At 43.4% G+C, this 23,607-nt stretch overlaps 1 protein-coding gene across 5 annotated transcripts in view; it reads right to left on the reverse strand.

The window, feature by feature from the left end:
• Positions 1-23,607, reverse strand: part of PIP5K1B (phosphatidylinositol-4-phosphate 5-kinase type 1 beta) — a 290,374-nt gene that overhangs the window by 59,913 nt on the left and 206,854 nt on the right. For all 5 annotated transcript variants that reach the window (XM_046022089.1, XM_046022086.1, XM_046022085.1 and 2 more), the window contains 6 exons: positions 20,065-20,276; positions 18,656-18,739; positions 18,484-18,532; positions 15,770-15,854; positions 8,542-8,697; positions 3,202-3,346 (listed from right to left, as the gene is read on the reverse strand). In XM_046022089.1, the coding sequence (XP_045878045.1) occupies positions 3,202-3,346; positions 8,542-8,697; positions 15,770-15,854; positions 18,484-18,532; positions 18,656-18,739; positions 20,065-20,276 (731 nt within the window). The remainder of the gene's footprint in view (positions 1-3,201; positions 3,347-8,541; positions 8,698-15,769; positions 15,855-18,483; positions 18,533-18,655; positions 18,740-20,064; positions 20,277-23,607) is intronic.

Raw genomic sequence — 23,607 nt, forward strand, 5'->3', positions numbered from 1 at the left:
CGCCCTAAGGCAGTGGTTAAGATGGGAGGCCTGCCTATGGCTTCTCTTCTGTCTCCAGGCTAAAACCAGAAATGCCCAAGGAAGCAGGCAGGGAACATTACTGTAACCTATGAACAAAGCAGAAGGTGGTGCCTGGAGTGTCCCTGCTTCTCTGCTCCAGCTGGTGAGTGCTGAGAGGCCACAGAGCCAAGTGCGGCCCAAGCTAGTGATTTTTCAAAAGGGCCTGGGTATTTTAGTGAGACTGCTTGACTGTTTCAATGACGGCTTATTTGAAAAACATTCTGGGGTCACCAAAATGCTTTTCATTGGCTTGGGTTCCACTGGCAGAGCCCCTGCTTGATTTCAGTTGGCCAAGGCTACAGGGCTGTTGGTGGGCTAGTTCGGTGGTGTTACCCGGGAGTGACTTCCTGATGTCCACCGCAGAGCCTTTTCATGGACTTTGTAAGCACCTAATTCCTTGTATCAAGTCCCTCTCTGCTTAAGATGGAGTGGTTTCTCGGTCCTGCAGTTGAACCCAGACTGGCAGCTAAATATGAGATAACGGATTACAACTTGGAGAGATGCCTGGGTGGCTCAGTCGGTTAAGCGTCTGCTTCCAGCACAGGTCAAGATCTCAGGGTCCTGGGATCAAGTCCCATATTGGGCTCCCTGCTCAGCGGGGAGTCTGCTTCTCCCTCTGCCCCTCTCCCCCACTCATGTGTGTGCTCTCTTTCTTGCATGTACGTGCATGCGTGCAAAATAAATAAAATCTTCCAGTTACAACTTGGAGATACAATGCCAAAGAAGATTTATCTCAAGTCACTTCAAAAAAAGAAGAGAAAAAAATACAACAAACACTAACGTTTTTCTCATCCATATACATACGATAACCAGTATCATCATAAAGAAAAGTACCAAGAATTAAACCACGGCCCAGGAGCACGCAGAGATCATTCCCACACTAGCCAGGAAGGAGAAACTTATGAATCCCCAAGAATTAAATACTTTTTTTGCCAAAAGCCTGAATACTGACCCACAACCACTTGCACACACACACAAAAAAACCCCCAAACCAAAACTAAAAACCAAGCAAAAAACCCTCTTATTCTTGTCTGAAAATTCTAGTAAATAATTTAATAGCAAGCATACCCAATTACATGCGCCTGATAATGAGAATAGTAGCAAACCGTCAGAAATCACCATGGCTTCACACAGAATTGGTTTTGATCTTGCAAGGAGCTTCCTATGACTTTCCAGCCATTTTTCAAGCCGCTATTTATATTTGAGAGCAAAACCACAGTGCTCTGCTCTGCCACAGAAATAGGAAAGCTGTTGCTTGACCAACTGACATAACAAATCTGAACGATCAAGGTCGATGGTAGTGTAAGGTATAGATCGCTTTAAATTCTTTTAACCCGAGGAAGCGAACCAAATTTCTACAGTTCTGGGGAGTTGTATAATTTATAATGGAGCCTTATTTGTTGGCCCTTCCAGCAGAGCTATCTAGACGGAAGCCCCACGACGACTGGTGGGTCACCTTGTCATCCTTACACTTCTCCGGACCGAGGCGGGCTGCCTCACCGGCTACCCACCCCCCAACCTGAAGCTAGCGGCGAGGGAAGGGAACGGCAACGGGAAGCTTTTTCTACAGAAGCTCCAGTGACCAAACCTGAACTTGCCCAGAGACCAAGCTGGAATCTACAAACACACCAGTGTTACAAATGAGTCTACTGTCCCCAGTCCTCTTTCTGGAAGCGAACCAGGATGCATGGGATGGAGAACGATGTACAGTGTAAGAAGCCGGTTACCTGCACAAACGGGACCTTGATTCTCAGGAGCTAGATTTTTAACAACAGCTAGTTCCCATTTAATGGATAATTATCAAGAACATGCGTAGTAGTCCCTGGCCGGCGACTGGAGCTTGTTACAAAATTGCACACACGGAAAGAGAGAAAATCCAACAGCTAAGCCCTCAGACAACACTGTGATCTCTTTGTAATGATATCATGTTCTACTATTAGAATCAATGTCTGACAATGTTTTGGTTCAAAAAGCAAAAGTATCTAATAACGAATCTGCTCTCTATTTAAGAAATCGCAACAGCCCACCCAACACTCAACCTTTCCATCATTACAAGTTTGAGAGGGACTGTGTTAGCTGTCCTTTGCTGCCCTAAGAAATGACCGTACACTTAGCAGCTTAAAATGACACAACTTACTATCTTGTGGCCCTGGCGGTCACAAGTCCTAAAATTCAAGGTGTTAGAAGAGCTGTCCTCTTCTGTTTCCTTGCCTTTTCTGGCTTCTAGAGGCTACCTGCATTCCCAGGCTCATGGTCCTGTCCCCCACCTTCAAAGCCAGCTGTGCTCCACCTTCCAATGTCTCTCTCTGCCCTCCCTTCTGGAATCGCTTCTCTTTCTCTGACTCTGATCTTCCTGTCTTCCTCTGACAAAGACCCTGTTCATAATCAGACTTGACTGCTTGAGGACAGACTGGCATGCACTTAAGGATTTTTAGGAAGGACACATTTACTGTAAACACTCGTAGCTTCCTAGTGAGTTTTGAATTTTGCAGGACTCAGTGATCTATGAAGAAATATAAGCATGAAGTTGTCTGCCACTGCAGTGTTAATAAAATGATATTTTCTATTTTTAAAAAGACCCTCTGATTTCACTGGGACAACCTGAATAATTCAAGACTTTTCCCATCTCAGGATCTTTAATTTAATCATATTCGCAAAAGTCCCTTTTGCTATATAAGGTGACATATCACAGGTTCCAGGGTGTAGGGCAGGGACAACTTTGGAGGGGGCCATCCTTCTGCCTACCACCATCACTAACATCACTCGAACAAAAAGAGAATATGCAAGTATCTTTGCAGCTATCAGCAATATTAGCCAGGAGTACTTGCTTCAAAGATCCATTCATAAGAAATTATTGCAAGAAAAATAATGAAAGATCGGTCTTCTTCCCTAGAACCAAGCACATAATTTCAATAGGACATAATGACTAACAGTGGAGAAAAATAAGCAAGGTTTCCCCCCAGATGTGCTTCTTGCCACATAAAAAATCAAGTATGTTCTCTCTTTCTCTTATTTACGGGGCAGATGACAGTCACTTCCTGGGTGCCGGGGACAGCATGTTCTCAATTCAGAGCTACTGGTCTAGCCGTGATGCTGATGTGGTAATAACCAGAACGGTAATCTGATTGCGCTAAGTCTCACCTGTTTGAATAGAGCGCAGTCCTGTCCTGTGGACAATGTTCATCGACATATAAGGAAGACGACGAAATAGTGGTTGCCAAGGAAGCAGCTTCAAACAGTGACGGGGTGCTAGGCACAAGGTCTGGCCTGTGTCGGGATCCCAGGGCTGGAAAACAGAAACACAACACACACTCGTGAATCTCTGTAATAAATGTTGCCTTAATACCTGTAATGATTTAAGTCAACTCCAAAGTGTTCATTTTATGTATCAGGTTGCAAATTAAATTACGAATTCACTTTGCTCTTCTGAGCTGCTGAAGACATGTAAAATAGCTTCTTGCAAACAGGTTATCCGGAAAGGAAATGGCATTAATTTACAAAATGGCTTTATGGAAATGACATTATGAATGTGCTTTTAAAAACCTAATAAAGTGATTTACTGTTTCAAAAGATGACATAAAAAGCTGGAAGCAGCTTAAGGGGATAATTTGACAGAGATTAACAGGATGACTGGCAAATGGAGAAACACACAGGGAACCTGCTTTCCCTCCCTAGGATACACGCTTATCTATCAATCCCAATTTAGATCTAAGTACTCGGACTTTTTAAGAGCCAGGAAACAAAGGCTTCCTAGACTAACAGCCAGCTCTCTCTCTCTCTCTCTCTTTTTAAAAAGATTTTATTTATTTATTTGAGAGGAAGTGAGAGCGAGAAAGAGAGAGAGCACATGAGTTCTCTCATAAGGTCCGGGCAGAGGGAGAGGAGAAGCAGGCTCCCTGTTGAGCAAGGAGCCCAATGTGGGGCTCAATCCCAGAACCCTGCGGTCATGATCTAAGCCGAAGGCAGATGCTTAATGGACTGAACCACTGAGGAGCCCAAGTCAGCTATGTCTTAACCCCCTTTGTGTCCATATACATCTTGAATATCATCCTTAGCTCCTCTTGGCCTCATATTTCAAGAGCCAAGGTTGCCTTTCTAAAAATGAGAAAACTCCTATTTCCTTTTTAAAAGGTAGGTGCCTGGGACGCCTGGGTGGCTGGCTCAGTGGGTTAAGCATCTGTCTTTTGGCTCAGGTCATGATCCCAGGGTCTGGGATGGAGCCCCACATCGGGCTCCCTGCTCTGAGGGGGTCTGCTTCTCTCTCTCTCTCTCTGAATGCTGCTCCCCTTGCTTGTGCTCTCTCTCTGCCCAATAAATAAATGAAATCTTAAAAAAAAAAACAAACAAACAGTAGATGCCTGTGAAAGTACTTATGCAGGAAGGAGAATGTTCAAGGCTGAGCAGTGACCCACGCCCACTCTCCCTGCGTCCGTGTGGGGTTCCTTCTTTTTCTTATTGAGAGATCATCTTTAATTACCCTCACCTAAACTTTGGACAAATTCGTATCCCTTACTGCCCAGCCTGTCAGAGACAGTATCTTAACGACAGATCCAGTCACCAAGAGAAGAGCTGCTTAAAAAATACACGTGCACGTCCCCAGTGACAGAATGCTGCGGACCTAAGAGTTACGCCTGAGTCCTGTCCTTCAACTTATGCAGCTGGGCTCACACTGATTTTTTTTTTTTTTAACCTAGGGAGATATTTTATTTTTAAAAATTTTTATGAAGACACGATTGACACAGAACACTGAATCAATTCTAGGCGTGCAACGTGACCATTCGATACACATATTTATTGTGAAACGATCCTCACAATCTAGTGACCCTCCATGACCATGTGTAGTTATAACATCTTTTTTCTTGCAGTGAGAACTTTTAGGATCTATTCTCTTAGCAACTTTCAAACATGCAATAGACTTGTGTGAAGTAAAATCACCATGCTGGACTGTGGATTCTGTTTAATCATTCCCCTAAACTAAAGACAGAGGATAATTTTGAGGTGCTCCTGGTCATCCTTTACAGGCTCAAAATTATGCATTTTTAGGAAGTGTATGAATGGGAAAATGGTCCTAATAGGCACTATTGCATGAGTGTGAGGTTTGGGATTTGGGATTTGAAAAGCTGTAGATGGAGGGGCATGGAGAGGCAAGGAGGGAAAGGGCGTAGGACAGAAGGGCTCTACTCTGGACCAGGAGACTGGACGCACTTTGTGACATGGTGCAGCTCTGCCTCCAGTTCAGCTCAAAATAAAGAATTTCCACGATGAATTAGCAGATGGTAACTGTATAGCAACGCAAGTAACCAAAGTGCTCTGCATGCAAAAATGAGAAAGGCTTCCATGTAACCCGCCAGCTGGCTAGTATAACATACTTGGTCCCACCTTCTTACTAAATACAGAGGAAGATACTGACATGCTCAAGAGTAGTGAAGAGCGCATTCTGGAAAATAACCTCCTACCAGAGTTTAATGAATTGCTACTCAACTTAGGGCAGCTGGAGCTGGACTAGAGAGGCTCACGCAGACTGTGGTCTTGACTTCATGGCCCAGAGACTACGTGAGTGGTACAGTACAGAGAGACACGATCTGTCCAGGGCCTTGGGCCAGACACCGGGGGGGCTGAGCCCCAATCTTTAAGGACCAGCTCTCTGAAGCAGAAAGCTGTTTCCTCAAGCTCTTGTATCTTTTGATTTTTTAAAAAACTAGCATGGTAGACAGAATTCTAGGCTGATCCCAGGTGACCTGCATGCTTATATCATCTCCCCTTGACTGTGGGTGGAACTGGGATGACAGGACTCTTGCCGTTACTGGATGGTACAGGGCAAAAGGAATTCTGCAGATGTAATTAAGGTTACTCATACGTTAATTTCAAGTTAAAGAGAATACTGTCCAGGTATTGGCCTAATCACCTGAGCCTTTTAAATCTGTGCCTGCAGGTCAGAGATCCAAAGTGAGAGAAGGATTGACTTGTAAGAAAATCCTGAAGACAGAGGGGGCTGCCTGGCAAGGAATGTGGATGGTCTTGGGGGGGGTGGTGGCATGGGCACACGGCTATCAGACAGGAAGGCATAGGGACCCTGCCCTATAACCATGAGGAAGTGAATTCTGCCAACCACGTGATGACCCTGGAGGAGGATTTTCTCCAGCACCTTCAGAAGAGAAGCCCAGTTGACACCTTTTCTGAGACCCTGACAAGCTGTGTCCAGAGAACCAAGGCAAGCCTGGCCAGAATTCTGACTTACATATGGTGGGCTAATAAACAGAGGTTCTACTAAGCTGCAGACATTCTAGGTACTTTGCTACACGGCCAGAGAAAATGAAGACAACCAGAAAACAGACAGTGGCACAGACGAGAGGATTAAAAACTCGAGGGGAATCTGGCAATGACTTGGTGCACTGTTAAAGGGGAGCCCCCAAGTACGGGGCATTATAAAAAGGCCGAACATTGTAGCAAACTTTGTACATAGACAGCATTATTCAGATAAACTCATTTTCTAATAGTATGCGAAACTTTTCAAAGAATATGCTCAGTAGGTTTTTCTTCAACCTTTGGAGGCTTTTGGGGTAAAGTCCCTTTATAAACGAAGCAATGGGTGCAGTAAGTCACCTGCAAAAAAATAAAACCAAAAACAGAACCCACAATCTGTGCCCTACTTCCCAGGTCTCCAGACTTTCTGGATGTTAGGCAGTGTGTGTATTACACCCCCTTCTCCGCACACATTAATGCCCACTCACCACTCTACCTTCAGACGGCATCCGGTGTGTACTAGTTGAAAGTTTAACTAACACAGTTTAAGAATCAGTTAATCCTATCTCCCAGACCACAGACACCTTGCAGTTTTACGTGTGTTCTAAGAAGCCCGGGCCATGTGGTAGGGGAGAGGCGGGCGCAGGGGGAGACTCAGGGAAAGCCTGTCTCCGAGCCAGAAATGGCAGCCAGAGAGAGAGAGAGGGCAATTCATGAGCTCCTTTGCCGAAAGCACTAAATGTGGGTCTGAGCTGTTTTCTAGGAAGATGAGAAAGAAGGAAACCCCACATGGCAGAGGTGGAGAGGCGCTGCAGAAGGGAACAGGAATGACACCCTATCCTAACCACTCTGGCAGAAAGGAAAGCCTGAGAAGAGATCAAATCTAATCGAAGGAGAAGAAATTTTCAGGAAATGTTGGGATTCCCCAAAGAATACACTGATCAAAAAAAAAAAAAAAAAGAAGAAGTCTAAAATGTCACTTCCTCTTCTAGAATTAGAAGAGAAAAAAACCCTCATGATCAAGTCAACAAACAAGAAAAAGTATGTGATAAAATTCAACACTCACTCCTGATAAAAAAAAACTTTCAGCAAACCAGGAATAAAAAGGTACTTCCTTGACCCGATTATGGGTATCAAATACAGCCAAGTTCTTTCTCAACAGTGAAACCCGAGAGGCATTCCCTTTAAAATCGGGACAAGGTGAGGCTGCCCACAATCACCAGTTGCATTCATCATTGTTCTGGGAGCCCTAGCTGGCAGGCGAGGAAGGAAGGAAAGAGAAGGGAGGGCTACCCAGTACCAAGAAACAGCCAGAAAACCCAAATCTTAAAAAGATGCTATTTGAAAAGACTGAAAATACATGTCTACGACTATCTCTATATGCATTTGAGAATCAAGCTAATAAAAGGGAGGCATACAGGACAAGCAAGAGGAAAGTCACAAAATCTTTATGAAATTCATTAAAGACCTAAGTGAATGGATAATTCATTGCTACGTTGTGTACACATGTATCTGTAAGGATGTGTTACATATCAAGCATATGTGTGCTTGAAACATGCGCACACACACGCTGTATGCACGCACAGAACAAGGTCCAATAGTAAAAACACAAAAATATTCAGATGTGTGACCTCCCAACAGCGGGTTATGGATCTTTTAATTCTAAATACCTCAGTACATCTTCCTTTTTTTTCCTCTTTACTGTCTCACATATTGTATTATTCAGGTGTTTGAAAAATTTGTAGTAACTATGTCATACTGTAAATATCCTTTTGAAAATGAGTTAATAGACTTGGTTTCTTTCTTTCTTTTTTTTTTTTTTAAGATTTTATTTATTTACTTGACAGACAGAGATCACAAGTAGGCAGAGAGGCAGGCAGAGAGAGAGAGAGGGAAGCAGGCCCCCTGCTGAGCAGAGAGCCCGATGCGGGACTCGATCCCAGGACCCTGAGATCATGACCTGAGCCGAAGGCAGCGGCTTAACCCACTGAGCCACCCAGGCGCCCCTTTCTTTCTTTTTTTAAATAAGTTCCAATGTGGGGTTTGAACTCGCGACCCTGAGATCAAGACCCAGCTCCAAAGACGGAGCCAGTGAGGCACCCTCCCACCACCTTGCTTCTTTGGGCAGGTATATTCTAATTGCTCTACTGTGAATCTTTATCACCTATATAAACAAGATCGGAAGGACTTTTTTTCCTTTCCCTTTTTTTTTTAAGTGACGCGTCTTTATGTCTTTACCTTCTTCGTCAAGGCTGCTGAAACTCTGCCCCTCGGTCAGCAAGTCTCGCTTCTCATCCTTCCACTCCTGGCTAATTGAGGACACGATCTCTTGCGAGGTAGCCTTCAGGGCGGCGATGGAGTTGCAACGTTTTTTAGAAGGCGAGGCCTTCAAGGCTAGAAAGGAAGGAAAAAGGAGAGACAACGATATTTACGGTAAAACCACATTAATTTTTTTTAATTAGATTAAGATTTTCCTCATTAATGTGTTACTCATTATTTGAGCCGAGTGCAAGACACTTTTACAGACATGAGAGGGAGATGAAACTGTTTGGGTTTTGGCAATTTTATTTGTCCAGAATGACTCGATGTCAACGAGAAGATCCTAGAATACATGTGAACTGATTCTGAGTCCGGACCTCCGGATTCTGAGGTCAAGTCTTACCGGAGGTGAGACTTAAACGTTCTGTTGCTAAAGGCTACGTCTTCTGCCTCCAAGCAATGTTTCTCTAGCGCTGGGAGGAGGTTGGGTGGGTTGGTAACGCAGACGGTAAAGCGAGGAGAATTCTCATGACCCTGGTTTTATTAACTTGGGGACTGGGAATTTCCAAACATGCCAATGTTTAATCTTATACTCATGAAGCCTAATTTAGCCCAGTTACTTCTGGTCGCTTTTTGCTTTTAAGTGACTTTCCACTGAAGTTTCCTGCTCTCTGGGTCTTTTCTAGGTCATGGCTGCGTCAGATGTTATCATTCACTCCCGACCTTTGTCCAAACAGCATTCTCTAGCTTCAGGAGTGTGTTGGGAACCTGAACCAAGGCACATGGACTTCACCTTCCATCCTGCTCGCTGAAGGGTGTCCCTTCACCGCTAATACGTCCGTGGGAGCGGCTGAGGCTGCAGACAGACCATTCCCATTTCCATACTGTCTTTGCTGCAGTAATTCTTGGCTTAACACCATTAGAGAGTTCCACTGGAGGGGATGGAGTGAAGGAAGTTAAGGCCGGTTTATGCTTTCCCTGAACAGGCAAAGCCTCTCCTCTGCCTTTGGAGGTTGGCACAGACCGGGGACCTGACGGCTGGTCCATTAGAGAATTGTGTCTGGCCTTGGGAAGCTCTCCAGGACTTAGATTACAGTGCTCATCTGGGGCCTGCCCATAGACAGCCTCTAAGAACGTAACTGGACAGGCCTTTGGGACACACCGATGGGGAAAGAAGAGTGGCCAATCTCTCCACTTTAAGAGAAGGGAAGGTTTATGTGTCCTGTGAGCAGTTTTAGAACCATAACAATATGATCATCATCACAATAACTGCTGGAGAAGGCTTTAGGGTTTGGAGGGCGACATTCGTACACCAAATCTCAAATACCCACGCGGTTGTCCGAGGGAGGTGGGCCCTTTAATAGGTCCGACAACTGAGACTGGGAAAGTTGTGACCTGCTCAAGGTCACACAGCTAGAAATCATGAAACCCCAGGTGCCTTTCTTCTGTCTGAAGTTGTCCTAACTGGTGTTCATTTCCTCTCTCTAGAGGATTCTATTTCCTGGCTGATGTGAGGGGGAGAAAAGATAAAACCACAGTGGTTTTTTTTTTGTTGTTGTTTTTATTGTTTTGTTTTGTTTTTTGAGGGGAGGGCAACTGCCTCATTAGATTATAAATCTGCTACCTGTTCTAATCCCTGACCCAAAAATTACTGAGGGAGGAACTAATTAATTAAAAAAATCTTCCTATATTTTTTTGATATGATTATCTGTTTTGTGTGTGTTGAGTTTGAGAAGTTCTTTATAGATCCTGGATATCAACCTTTTGTCTGTACTGTCATTTGCAAATATCTTCTCCCATTCCGTGGGTTGCCTTTTTCTTTTGTTGACTGTTTCCTTTGCTGTGCAGAAGGTTTCGATCTTGATGAAGTCCCAAAAGTTCATTTTCGCTTTTGCTTCCTTGGCCTTTGGAGACATATCTTGAAAGAAGTTGCTGTGGCTGATATCGAAGAGGTTACTGCCTATGTTCTCCTCTAGGATTCTGATAGATTCCTGTCTCACGTTGAGGTCTTTTATCCATTTTGAGTTTATCTTTGTGTACGGTGTAAGAGAATGGTCGAGTTTCATTCTTCTACATATCGCTGTCCAGTTTTCCCAGCACCATTTATTGAAGAGACTGTCTTTTTTCCATTGTATATTTTTTCCTGTTTTGTCGAAGATTATTTCACCATAGAGTTGAGGGTCCATATCTGGGCTCTCCACTCTGTTCCACTGGTCTATGTGTCTGTTTTTATGCCAGTACCACGCTGTCAAATGGGCAGAAGATATGAACAGACACTTCTCCAACGAAGACATACAAATGGCTATCAGACACATGAAAAAATGTTCATCATCACTAGCCATCAGGGAGATTCAAATTAAAACAACATTGAGATACCACCTGACACCAGTTAGAATGGCCAAAATTAGCAAGACAGGAAACAACGTGTGTTGGAGAGGATGTGGAGAAAGGGGAACCCTCTTACACTGTTGGTGGGAATGCAAGTTGGTGCAGCCACTTTGGAGAACAGTGTGGAGATTCCTGAAGAAATTAAGAATAGAGCTTCCCTATGACCCTGAAATTGCACTGCTGGGTATTTACCCCAAAGATACAGATGTAGTGAAAAGAAGGACCATCTGTACCCCAATGTTTATTGCAGCAATGGCCACGGTCGCCAAACTGTGGAAAGAACCAAGATGCCCTTCGACGGATGAATGGATAAGGAAGATGTGGTCCATATACACGATGGAGTATTATGCCTCCGTCAGAAAGGATGAATACCCAACTTTTGTGGCAACATGGACGGGACTGGAAGAGATTATGCTGAGCGAAATAAGTCAAGCAGAGAGAGTCAAGTATCATATGGTCTCACTTATTTGTGGAGCATAACAAATAACATGGAGGACATGGGGAGATGGAGAGGAAAAGGGAGTTGAGGGAAACTGGAAGGGGAGATGAACCATGAGAGACTATGGACTCTGAAAAACCACCAGAGGGTTTTGAAGGGGCGGCGGGGTGGGAGGTCGAGGAACCAGGTGGTGGGTAATAGGGAGGGCACGCATTGCATGGAGCACTGGGTGTGATGCCAAAACAATGAACACTGTTATGCTGTAAATAAACAAATAAAAAAAAATCTTCCTATATTATTGTGTAGTATAGTGCTAGGTACATTACAGGTGCTCACAACTGGTTGACTGAAGGCATTATCGTCCTAAAAATCTTACAGAGGTTGATTTTTAACAAATTAACGTACTATTATATTCCTTTCAGGAAGCTAAGTTTTACTGCTTGACACACATTATCTGGGCAGGGAATTTTAGTAATGTCTCAACATTATGATGACTAATATTTCTAGAAAAAATTATACAATTTTGCAGACATTATTACAATGCCAGTATGACTCAATTCTGCGGTGGAATGAAAGACTAATAAGACTTAAAAAAGTAATTTGAAAGAAGAAACTTGAAGACTAGGTACTGTGTTCTTGGGGGTAGAAGTGAGAAGGGGACGTTTCCATCTACGAAGAAAGTATACCTATAAGCATTAAGGGCTTTAATAGAATTATAGTTGATAAAGCATCTTAAAGTTATATTTTTTTAAGTCTTTAAAATAAAAAAATTATCACTGGAGTGTAATTGACATGCAATGTTATATGAGTTTCAGGGGTACAACGTATTGATTATAGACAATTCTAGACATTCCTCAGTGCTCACCGTGAGAAATGTGATCACATTCTGTCACTACATATCATTATTACTAGGATTTATCATTTGAGGATTTTTAATTTTTTTATTATGTTCAGTTAGCCAGCATACATAATATTATTGACTAGATTCCCTATGCTGTACTTTTCATCTCCATGACTTATTTTATATCTCTTAATCCCCATTATCCATCTCGCCCATCCCCCACCCACATCCCTCTGGCAAGCAGCCATTGTCCTCTGTACTTAAGAGTATGTTTGTCCTTTTGTTTTTTTAGATTCCACGTGGAAGTGAGATTATATGGTATTACTGATCCTGGTCTTATTTAATTAGCATAATACCCTGTAGGTCCAGTCATGTTGCTGCAGATGGCAATATGCCATTTTTTTTTTTTTAAAGATTTTTATTTATTTATTTGACAGACAGACATCACAAGCAGGCAGAGAGAAAGGAGAAAGCAGCTTCCCGCGAAGCAGAGAGCCCGATGCGAGGCTCGATCCCAGGACCCTGGGATCATGACCTGAGCCGAAGGCAGAGGCTTTAACCCACTGAGCCACCCAGGCGCCCCGGCAATATGCCATTTTTAACAGCTGCATAATATTCCACTGCATATAGACATGGCATCTTTTTTATCCGTTCATCTGTAGATAGACACTGTGCTCCTCATTTGTAGATGGACACTGGGCTCCTTCTATGTCTTGGCTATTGGAAATAAAGCTGCAGTAAACACAGAGGTCCATGTACCTTTCTGAATTAGTGTTTTCATTTTCTTTGGGTAAACACCCAGTAGTGGAATTACTAGATCATACAGTATTTCTACATTCAGGTTTTTGAGGAATTGTTTTCCACAGTGGCTACACCATTTTGCATTCCCACCAACCGTGAACGAGGGCTCCCTTTAATCCACATCCTCGCCAACACTTGCTATTTCTTGTCTTTTTGATACTAGCCATTCTGACTGGTGTGATTTGATATCTCACTGTGGTTTGATCTGCATTTTCCTGATGATTAGTGAAACTGAGCGTCTTTTCATGTGTCTGCTGGCCATCTGTGTACCTTCTTTGGGGAAAAAAAAAGTCTATTCAGGTCCTCTGCCCATTTTTTAATCAGATTTTTTTGGTGTATGTGTTGAGTTGTATAAGTTTTTCATATAATTTAGATATTAACCCCTTATCAGATGCATCATTTACAAGGATCTCCGTCCATTCAGTAGGTTTCCTTAGCTGTGCGAAAGCTTTTTATTTTGGTGTAGTCCCACAAGTTTATTTTTGCTTTGGTTTCTCTGGCCTGAGGAGAAACATCCATTAATATTTTGCTTAGGGTGATAGCCAAGAGATTACTACCTATGTTTTCTTCGAGGAGTTTTAGGATTTCAGGTCTCACATTGAAGTTTTTAATCTATTTTGAGTTTATTTTTGTGTATAGTGTTAAGAAACTGATCCCGTTTCATTCTTTTGTGTGTTGCCGTCCAGTCTTCCCAGCACCATTTATTGAAGAGACGGTCTTTCCCCCACTGTGTCCTGTTGCCGTCTTTGTCATAGATTAACTGACCATGTGCGTTTGGGCTTCCTTCTGGCCTCAGCCCTATACTATTGATCTATGTGTCTATTTCTGTCCTGTTCCGATTACCATAGCTTTGTAGTATTTCTTGAAATCTTCGATTGTGATACTTCCAGCTTTGTTCTCGTTTTTCAAGATCGCTTTGGCTGTTTGGGGTCTCTGGTGGTTCCCTACAAGTTTTAGGATGATCTGTTCTAGTTCTGTGAAAAATGTTCTTGGTATTTTGAAAAGGATGGCGTTAAATCTGTAGATTGTTTTGGGTAGTATGAATGTTTTAAGAACACTGGGTCTTCCAATCCATGCCCACGGAATATCTTCCCATTTATTTGTGTCATCCTCAATTTCTTTTCAGTGTTTTAGAGTTTTCAGAGTACAAGTATTTCACCTCCTTGGTTAAGTTTACGCTGAGGTATTTTATTATATTTGGTGAAAGTGTAAATGGGATGGTTTTCTTAACTTCTCTTTCTGCTACCTCATTATTATTGTGTTGAAATGCAATGGATTTCTGTATATTAATTTTGTATCCTGTGACTTTAATGAATTCATCAATCAGTTCTAGTAGTTTTTTGGTGGAGTCTTTGGGGGTTTTCTACATATGTAGTACAATGTCATCTGCAAATAGTGAAAATCTGACTTCTTTGCCACTCTGGATGGCCTTATTTCTTTTTCTTGTTTGACTGCTGTGGCTACAACTTCCACAGCTGCAGAGCGGATATCCTTGTCTTGTTCCTGATCCTAGAGGAAAATCTCTTAGTCTTTCACCATTGGATATAATGTTAATTGTAGGTTTTTCATGCACGCCCTTTATTGTGCAGAGGAATGTTCATTCTAAACCTAGTTTGTGGAGTTTTTTTTTAACAGGAATGAAGGTCGTACTTTGTCCAATGCTTCTGCATCTATTGAGGTGATCATATGGTTTTTATTCTTTTACTTGTTAATGTGATATAACACGCTTTTATATACCCCATTAGAATTTGTTGTGCAGGGTGCTTGGGTGGCTCAGTCATTAAGCGTCTGCCTCTGGTTCAGGTCATGATCCCAGGGTCCTAGGATACAGTCCCATGTCGGACTCTCTGCTCCGTGGGGGTGTCTGCTTCTCCCTCTGCCCTTCTCCCCACTCGTTCTCTCAATCTCTCTCTCAAATAAGTAAAAATGTAAAAAAAAAAAAAAAAGAATTTGTTGTGCATTTATGTATGCAAACCAATAACTCTGTGTGTGTGTGTGTGTGTGTGTGTGTGTGTGTCTATATATATCTGTATCTGTAAGAACTAAATGGGACGCCTGTGTGGCTCAGTCAATTAAGCAGCTTCCTTCAGCTTAGGACATGATCCCAGGGTCCTGGGATCGAGTCCCACATTGGGCTCCTTGTTCAGCACGGAGCCTCTGTCTGCAGCTTTCTCTAACAAATGAATAAATAAAATCTTTAAGAAAAAGATTTCAATTATTTGAGAGAGAGCATGTGGGTAAGTGCATGTGAGTGGGGAGAGGAGCAGAGGGGGAGGGCCAGGGAGAGGGAGAGAATACCAAGCAGGCTCTTCGCTGGGCATAGAGCTGGTCATGGGGCCCAACCTTGATCCTAAGATCGTGACCTGAGCCAAAATCAAGAGTTGGACGCTCAACCGACTGAGCCACCCAGGTGCCCCCTAAATGGACCTTTAATATGATTTTTATCTTAAATATTATTCCATTAGATTGCACCACAATATATATAGCCAGTATAAGATAAGGTTGGACATGTAGGCAGTTTCTATTTTTTCCTACCACAGACTGGGACTCGAATGACTATGGCATCAGTAAATACCTAATGGAACACTTCATCATAAACACTAAGTCACCACAGCTTTTGGGGATGAATAGTCCAAACCCTTCTAATAAAAATCTTGCTAAAGGTTGCCCAGAGTAAAGTCAGTAAGTGCTAAAAGTAAAAAAAAAAAAAAAAAAAAAAAAATTCCTAAGAATCTTACCTTGAATTTTCTTGAAAACTCTGGAATTCATAAACTTGAGAAACCTGTCAGCATAAAAGCTTGGTCGATGAACTGAAACGGTATCCTGGAAGGACAAAGCGGGTGGTACAGGTTACCTCCCAGATCCCTGCAAGCCAGAAGCGAGATCTACGCAATCGGTTCTCTGCTAGCCCAACGTCCTGAGCCAGGAGGCATGGATGCTGGCCGCCGGAAATGAGCAGTACGTGTCATCTGTGTGACCCGTGGTGCCCAGGAGTGAGGCTGGGGAAACGGGCATAAAGGCACTGTGGGCAAAGTGTCCAGCTATTCCTGAGGAAAGAGAGTACGGAGAGGGGCACGGGGGGATGGGGGGGAGCTAGCCAAAGGACGCTGCTCTATAAAACAAAACGGCTGATTCTCATTCCACTGTGTGCCCTGTGAAGCTTTTGAGATTTTTTTTTTTTTTTTTTTTTTAACATACAGGCAACCAGTGTTTCATCTAAAATAAAGGATAACACCGCTTTCGGTCAGGGACAAAAATTGGGGATATATGCAAAACAACCTTAATGTAAGAGTGACATGGGGGTTAAAAAGAAAATAGTGTGGTTTTGTCTGGTAGTAATCAGGTGCACGGACACTGGGCAGACTCCTCGGGGACAAGGCTGACTGATGACCTCCGCTACACTGAATTACCTACTAATCAGATAGAATTGAACTGAATTGAATTGTTAACTCAATTCTCTCGTGCTTGGCAGGAGTCTTCAGGACTGAAGGGGCATTTTATTATAAATCCAGGAAAGGAGATGGATGAAGAAGCTAATTCTACATGTTTATTCAGTAATCACGTATCTACTAACCAAGACACACATTTCTAGAAATAGTCAATGTGCCGTTTTCTTTCTACATTTGTGGATTCTAATAAAAAAAAAGCTCTGAAAATTTAAATTTAGATGGTATAAAGCAGCTGCTCTGGGGTTGGAAGAAAAAACCCACATTGGACCAGAGGTCTGGAGACCTGGTTCTGATGTTAGTTCGAGCTTTAATACAGCTGTGTGATCCAGGAAGAAGGCAGTGCCTCGGTGCCTGTATATATTTTTTTTTTCATCTGTGAAACAGGGCATTACAGGAAGCATAAGATCATTCTGTCAACAGCATGTTATGAAGGACACAGTATAGAGAAGGCCTCTTTGACCAAGGCATACTGGTCCTCTAGCCCATTAGGGATGCTGTAGAGGCGGGCATTTCTGGCTGGTCTGACATGCATCTCCTGTCTGAAATGGACACATACAATAGGCACAGTAACTTAGAAATATCTTCTGGTGTAAGACGATTGAGACCCGGACCTTGCCTTCCAAGAGAGATTGGACCGTGTTTCTCTTTGGCGTGAAGAAACATTGTTTAAGTAAGAGGCACATTTGCAAACAAACAAGAATGAATCTTATTTACTGCTCTCACAATTCCACAAATATATGTTCAATACAGAGACACTCTTAAAAAAAAAAAAAACAACCAGCAAAATGGAAGATGTGTTTTAACTAGACAAAGGTAGAGCCTCTCAGCAGCATCTGAATAGTGGAGAACTAGGTCATTCCCATCAGAATCTTAGCCTGGTAACAGGGAATTAACGTTCTCAGAAAACAGAAGGAGAAGTGTGTTTACTACTTCCCTTCCATGGTGAAGATATTATTCAGTCTCTACTTTAGTCAGGAAGGGAAAAAAATGAACTTATCATCTTGGCTTTTAAATAGAAGGAATCTTTGAGCTGAATAATAAGCCTACATTTAATTCTTAGAAACAAACCCGTGACCCTGTTGTTTACGAGTGTGCTCTGAGGAAGCCCGCCCATTCCTCAGCCTGTAGACAAACGCAGATCTTTTACGCTGGAAGGTTATTACCAGTTTTCCACAGAACTGAGGAAGTGGAAAGTGTTCTTTCCAATAAAGGAGAAGAATGATATCTATAATTTATCTTCTCTCAAAGGAAAGCATCTGCTAACATCTTTAAAAAAAAAAAAAAAGGTGTGAGCAAATCTTTAACCGATACCTTCTTTGGAAGTGTCACTTTGGGTTATTAACCGAGGGAGGCTGAGGCCAGTAAATGTTCTGTCAGCAGCAAAAAGTTCAAATCTAACATCCAGAGAGGAACGTGCATGTGTGTTACGTGGGTTGAGAGAGAGCAGGGGTGGGGGAGTGGGGCTGGGGGTGGGGAGGGAGGCTGTTGCTGCATAGTTGATTGTTTTCTTTGGTTACACAATTCTGAGTTCAACAGATATCCTCATGCCATCAGTCTTAGTCCTATATCCAACCATAACTTCGTATGTCTTGTGTTGAAAACTAAACGGCATAACTTTATTTAATCCTTGTATCAACCGAATGAGGCAAGTACTAGGTACTATTACCATGTCTCTTGTAGAGATGGGAAACCAGGCCAAGAGAGGCCAAATCACAAGCAACGTGTCTGGCAGGGTTCAAATCCCGGGCTGTGGACCACCAAAGTCAGGTTCAGACCATGCCACAGCTCAGTCTTGTGAGAACCTCATTTCAACTGTCCTCCTGAGCTTCCCGGGGCCCATACAAAGAGTCTCCCCTTTTTCCCAGCATCCTCTCCTAAGTGTATCCAGATTTCACACAAAAATAAGACATCATTTTCTCTGCTGACACGACCTCCGAGACACACCCTGAAGTCTGAGAAATCAGAAAAATATATAGATAACAAGGAACATGATAATCACATACCCCATCATAGACCAGAGCTTTCCAGGAATGTTCTAGCTTCTTCATTAACCTAAACATAAAGACACAGAAACATAAAAATGAGAATGCAAAATCATCCCCATTTGGTGGATTTTCAGAACCTTTTGTTGATTTATTTTGAAATAAGGAAAGGCTACTTCCCCAAATTTCTTACCTATATGATTGCAGAATATCAATAATGCCCATAAATAAAAGTAGTTTTTCTCCCTTATGGCTTTTAGCTGGAATGCCTCCCATTCTGTTGATAGAGCAAGAGAGAAAAAAGTTTATGACATATAATGGGAAGTTAAAAATCACTTCTAATAAACAGACTAAATAAAAATGGACAACTTTAAGAATTCTGGACTCGCACTCCTTTTTTTTTTTTTTTTTTTTGCCTCGGGGAAGGTCTTCCTGGGAATCCAGAATGCTGAACTTCCCATTCAAGAGAATGAAAATGTAGCTGTCGACTCAAGACAGCTGGACAGGAAGAATCCAAACAAAAAATTATTCCTATTTTAAAACTATGGGAACGAATTTTTAAAGTATTTTTTAAATGCTCCCCTTTAAAAATCCAACGCTTTTTACCCATTTACTGTAAAGTGTAACATATTTAAAAGAACCCATTCCCAGGAGGCAAAGGACCACGATTAGCATTTGGTACACCCTTCCAGTGTAAATGCGTGTGTGTAGGTATTTATTAGTCCACAAAAGCAATGGTTTAACACGCTTCATAACTTGAATTCTTCAATCGCTAAATGATAGACGTTTGCTTGTATTCATTGCTAACGTGTTTTTTACGGTTCTGTAGTTCCCTATACTGATATGGAATACCTTGTTTAATCAACTATTGGGCATTTAGATAGAGAAGCAAGGCTTTTTTAAAAGTTTGATATGTATTCCTTTATAAAAGTGAAATGCACCCGTGATTTAGTCATTGTTGGAGACTCCTAAAAGGCAGTATCACTAACAGCCAAGGAAAGCAATGCCTTCCGTTCAGTCTCTTGTACGGCTGGTAAATGCACATGACAGTTAGCCGCTGCAGTAATTTTCCTCGGTTGCAATTGTTTCTGTCCGTCAGTGTGGACTTTATATATGCAAACGGATCCTGCAGTTACCAGCACATCTGGCTAAGGCAAGAGACCACATCTGCCAGGGGGTAGAGAAGCCAGAAGAAGAGAGTCCTCTCCTGCAGATGAGGAGCTCTGAATGATGAATGCAATTCCGACCACGTGTTTGCTTAAATACTCACTGATTCAAATTCAAAGTATGTTCTCCCTGTTGTGGGGGACGTTTTGAATATGGAGCCGGTGGGGGTAGATAGAAACACTTTCAGCCATTGTTCAGAAATGGAGCCATTGGAACAAATCAAGCACATGGGGGAAAGGATGGTAATCACCGGAAGCACGGCCATGCATCTAGTTACCCGGAGTGACCAGAAATGAGGGCTGCTCGACCCATTTTAGCACCGGGTATGAATCCGTTCTCACAGAGCCCCCATGGAGGGAACATGATTGCGTGTAATTACCCACTGCCCTGGGCTGCCGCGACCAGGAGGGTGGGCAAGTGGTTGGGTGCACTTACGTGTCTGGGTTCTCTGCGATGATCCCATCTCCAGGCTTCCCTGGACCCTGGATGGATTCCATCGCCGTGGAATAGAGGACCTTCTGCATCCCAGACCGCTTAGCATCAGGCACATTCTGTGAGTTCTCCTCTTCCTTCTCTTTGAGGGAATGGTCCAAGATGTGGATTCCCAGCAGAAGGCTATAGTCCATGATTTTGAAGCTCTCCAGCACCTGAGGAAGAAAAAGAACCAGGTGGCCGGTCAACGGAAGTGGGTAAGTCTCAGTGGCAGAGAATCAGAAAGTTCTAGAGACGCAGACACACAGCCCCCACGTCCCTTCCAGGCCATGGTGGATGGAGGAAAAGCAAAATAAAAATATTTGAGGTTATTATTTGGTCAAGTTCAGTAGGGATTATCACAACGGCTCCAAGATGATATTTTTTATACAAACCTAAAGCAAGCACAGCTTTTCCTAACCCTCCGTGAACGCTTCCCTTGTTACATTTATTGGGCACTTCCCACGTGCCAGGTTCTAAGGAGATCACTCAGATCGAGCCCTCACAACTATTCTACGGGCGAGGTACTACCGCTGTCTCTATTTTACAGAGGAACAAACTGAGCCAGAGGGAGACATGGTAATTTGTTCGGTATCACACGGCTTAGAAGTGGCACTGTCGGGATGTGAACCCAGGCAGTCACCTCCAGTGGCCACACTCCTAAACACTAGAGCACAGACACCCCCAACTAAGGGTCTCTCCATGCTTGTATCCTCCTCCGCACGAGGACTCAGCCGGAATGTGTTTTTGCCTGAATTCCGTCCTCTACATCTTAACCTTGCTGGAGTTCCACGGTCTCCTTGGGAAAGATGGCGGTTTCCAAGTGGCCATGCGGTTCCCAGCAGAAGTGTTTTTTAAAAAATCATGATCTCAGCAAACAACAGGACTTCACGCTTAGTTATCCGCTCAGCAAACAGTGGGGAAGAGAAGGAAGGAAGAGTAGCTGGAGGCAGCCAGACAGAGGAGGGAGAGACGCTCTGACAGGAAAACGGCGGGAAATAAGGCCAAGGGAAGAGGCATTGCTCATGGCTTCCCGGGGTGCGCGGGGCTTCGGCACTCAGGAGGCTTCTTCCATGGAGGAAGAGTATTCAGGAGAGCATGAAAATGGGGGGGTTTTCCTCTATGATAAAGTAGTTCTAGTGGGTTGAGACTTTTTAATGCCTGGTATTTCTCACACAAAGCCGCTCAGGAAATCAAAACCAGCCCAGATATGAAGACACGCCTGCATGGCTGACCAGTTGTCTCTGAATCAGCAGGACAATCTGTCGCTACACCCCAGTTAGGGAATGTCTTTGAGGAGCAGAGTCTATGGATAATTCTTTAACCAGAGACTGAAGACCCAGAATTCTGTAGGCTTTCCTCCTTACTCCTCAGCCCAAATGCTTATATATTTTAAAAAATTTTTAAAAAATTTAAACTCAATGTAGTTAACACATAGTATGTTATTCGTTTCAGCGGAGCCTGGTTGCTCTTTGATCAGACATTTATGATAGAGATATAGCAATCAGGGGTTGGACCCGAGGATTTATATGCCTGTGGCCTCCGAAAGGGGGCTTTGTGAACTATGACATAGCTGGCCTTCCAGAAATACGGTTATCCCTGGGTCTCATGCATCAATGAGGAAAAACGAAAGGGGGGCTGCCCATGAGTATCAATGATTCAGAGTATCAATGTTCATCGCTGTTTACTCAACTAAGTACTTCGAGAAAGGAGGCAGGCAAGAGCTGAGAGTAGAGCCTTACTATTTAAGAGGTGTATGCCATGGAACCTTCTACCCCAAAGAGTGACCTGACAGTCATGTGGACCCAGCTTCCCTAACCTAAGAAGAAGTGGAGCCAAGAATAAAGGAAGAGGGAAGGGTGGCAGGAAGAGTTCCTCACCACTGGCCCGATGATTCGGCATCCACCTATTGGCTGGTTCTCCAGGGAGACCAATCGGCGTCTTCCTCATGCCTCCATGAGGAAGTCCGGTAAGAAAGCAAGCCAGCTTTGTATCACAGTTGGCAAGGACCCAACCTCTTATGAAGAAACACTAACAGATACTGGATACTTTCTTCAGACAAAAGTAAGAGTAGAAGGACCTGGGTGCCTGGGCGGCTCAGTTGGTTCAGCAACTGCCATCGGCTCAGGTCATGATCCCAGAGTCCCAGGATCCAGTCCCGCATTGGGCTCCCAGCTCCACGGGGAGTCAGCTTCTCCCTCTGACCTTCTCCCCTCTCATGTTCTCTCTCACTGTCTCTCTCTCTCAAATAAATAAATATAACCTTAAAAAAAAAAAAAAAGTAGAAGGACCTTAGCTTTTGTAACTGTCAACCATACTGAAAGGGTGTCTTGGGAACAGCGCCCCCTCAGACGGCGTCATAGTCTTGCCCAGGGATCCCCACCTGCAGCTGCCAGGTTTCTGACTCCCAGGTACCAGAGCTCGCGTGTCCCTTCCTAGAGAGGCTCTGGGATAAGGACCTAAAAGATAAAGGGCACGGACTCTGCCCTAGGCAGGTCACATCACCTCCCTACGCCTGTTTCCTCCTCTGCAGAAGGCTGACAATATTATTACACACTGCAGAGGGTAATTGTGAAAATTCAACATGGAAATGCAGAGAAAGTGCCTAGAAAAATTCTTGGTACAGGGAAAATACCCAATTAACTGCTAGGTACCCTCATGCTGACTATAAGCCACGGAGACTCACGGCTCACACTTGTGTGAGAGGCTACAGAAATTGTCTTAATGTAAAACATCCTTGAAGTGACACTTCTGACAAAAAAATGCAGAAAAAGCCCACAAAAATAAGACTGCATTTTTAGTGAGCTTACCAGCGTCCTCTGGGGCCCCTTTAAAAGTTCTGGGTTGAGTATCTGACGGGAAATGGACAGCTGGCCGCACCACAGTTCTGGTCCGAGGGCTCTAACTCCACAGCCCTACCATCTGGGCAAATAGTCCCATCTTCAGTGAGCAAAATTCCCAGCCTCATGCCCTGCATGGCCCAGACCCCCCACCGCTAAGTGTCCCCGCACAGCAGTACCCCGGCTCCAAAATCAAATTCTAATCGGACCGTGGGACCGTGCTGTGGGCATTCCTGCCAGGCAGCCAGCACGCTCTACAGCGAGGTGCGGGAAAATGGAAAGGTCCTTGCGATAACATCCCAATTCTTTCTCTCTCCTTTGCAGAGTATCTGCAAGGGAGTTCTGCTTGTTAAAAGGCTTTCTTTATCAAGTATTTTTCCTTAAATGCAAGATTCAACCTGAACTGTCTGGTTTGTACTCAGAGGCTCTTCTCCCCTCTAAGGACAGGCCAAACGGAACAGGTGTCTTCTATAAGCGATCCAAAGTCAGGCTGGGGTTCAGTTTTAATTCCTGACATTTTCCTGATTTCCTGATGCTTTAAAGTAGCCAAATATTTGTCCTGGCTTATTTAAAATAACAACAATAATAACAAGCCTCCAGAGAGAATTCACTATGAAAAAGCTACACCTAAATTTGTAAAAGCAAATCATTTTCTCTGTGCTCTCAA

This window comes from Meles meles, chromosome 11, assembly GCF_922984935.1.
Source record: "Meles meles chromosome 11, mMelMel3.1 paternal haplotype, whole genome shotgun sequence".
NCBI classification, from domain to species: Eukaryota; Metazoa; Chordata; class Mammalia; order Carnivora; family Mustelidae; genus Meles; species Meles meles.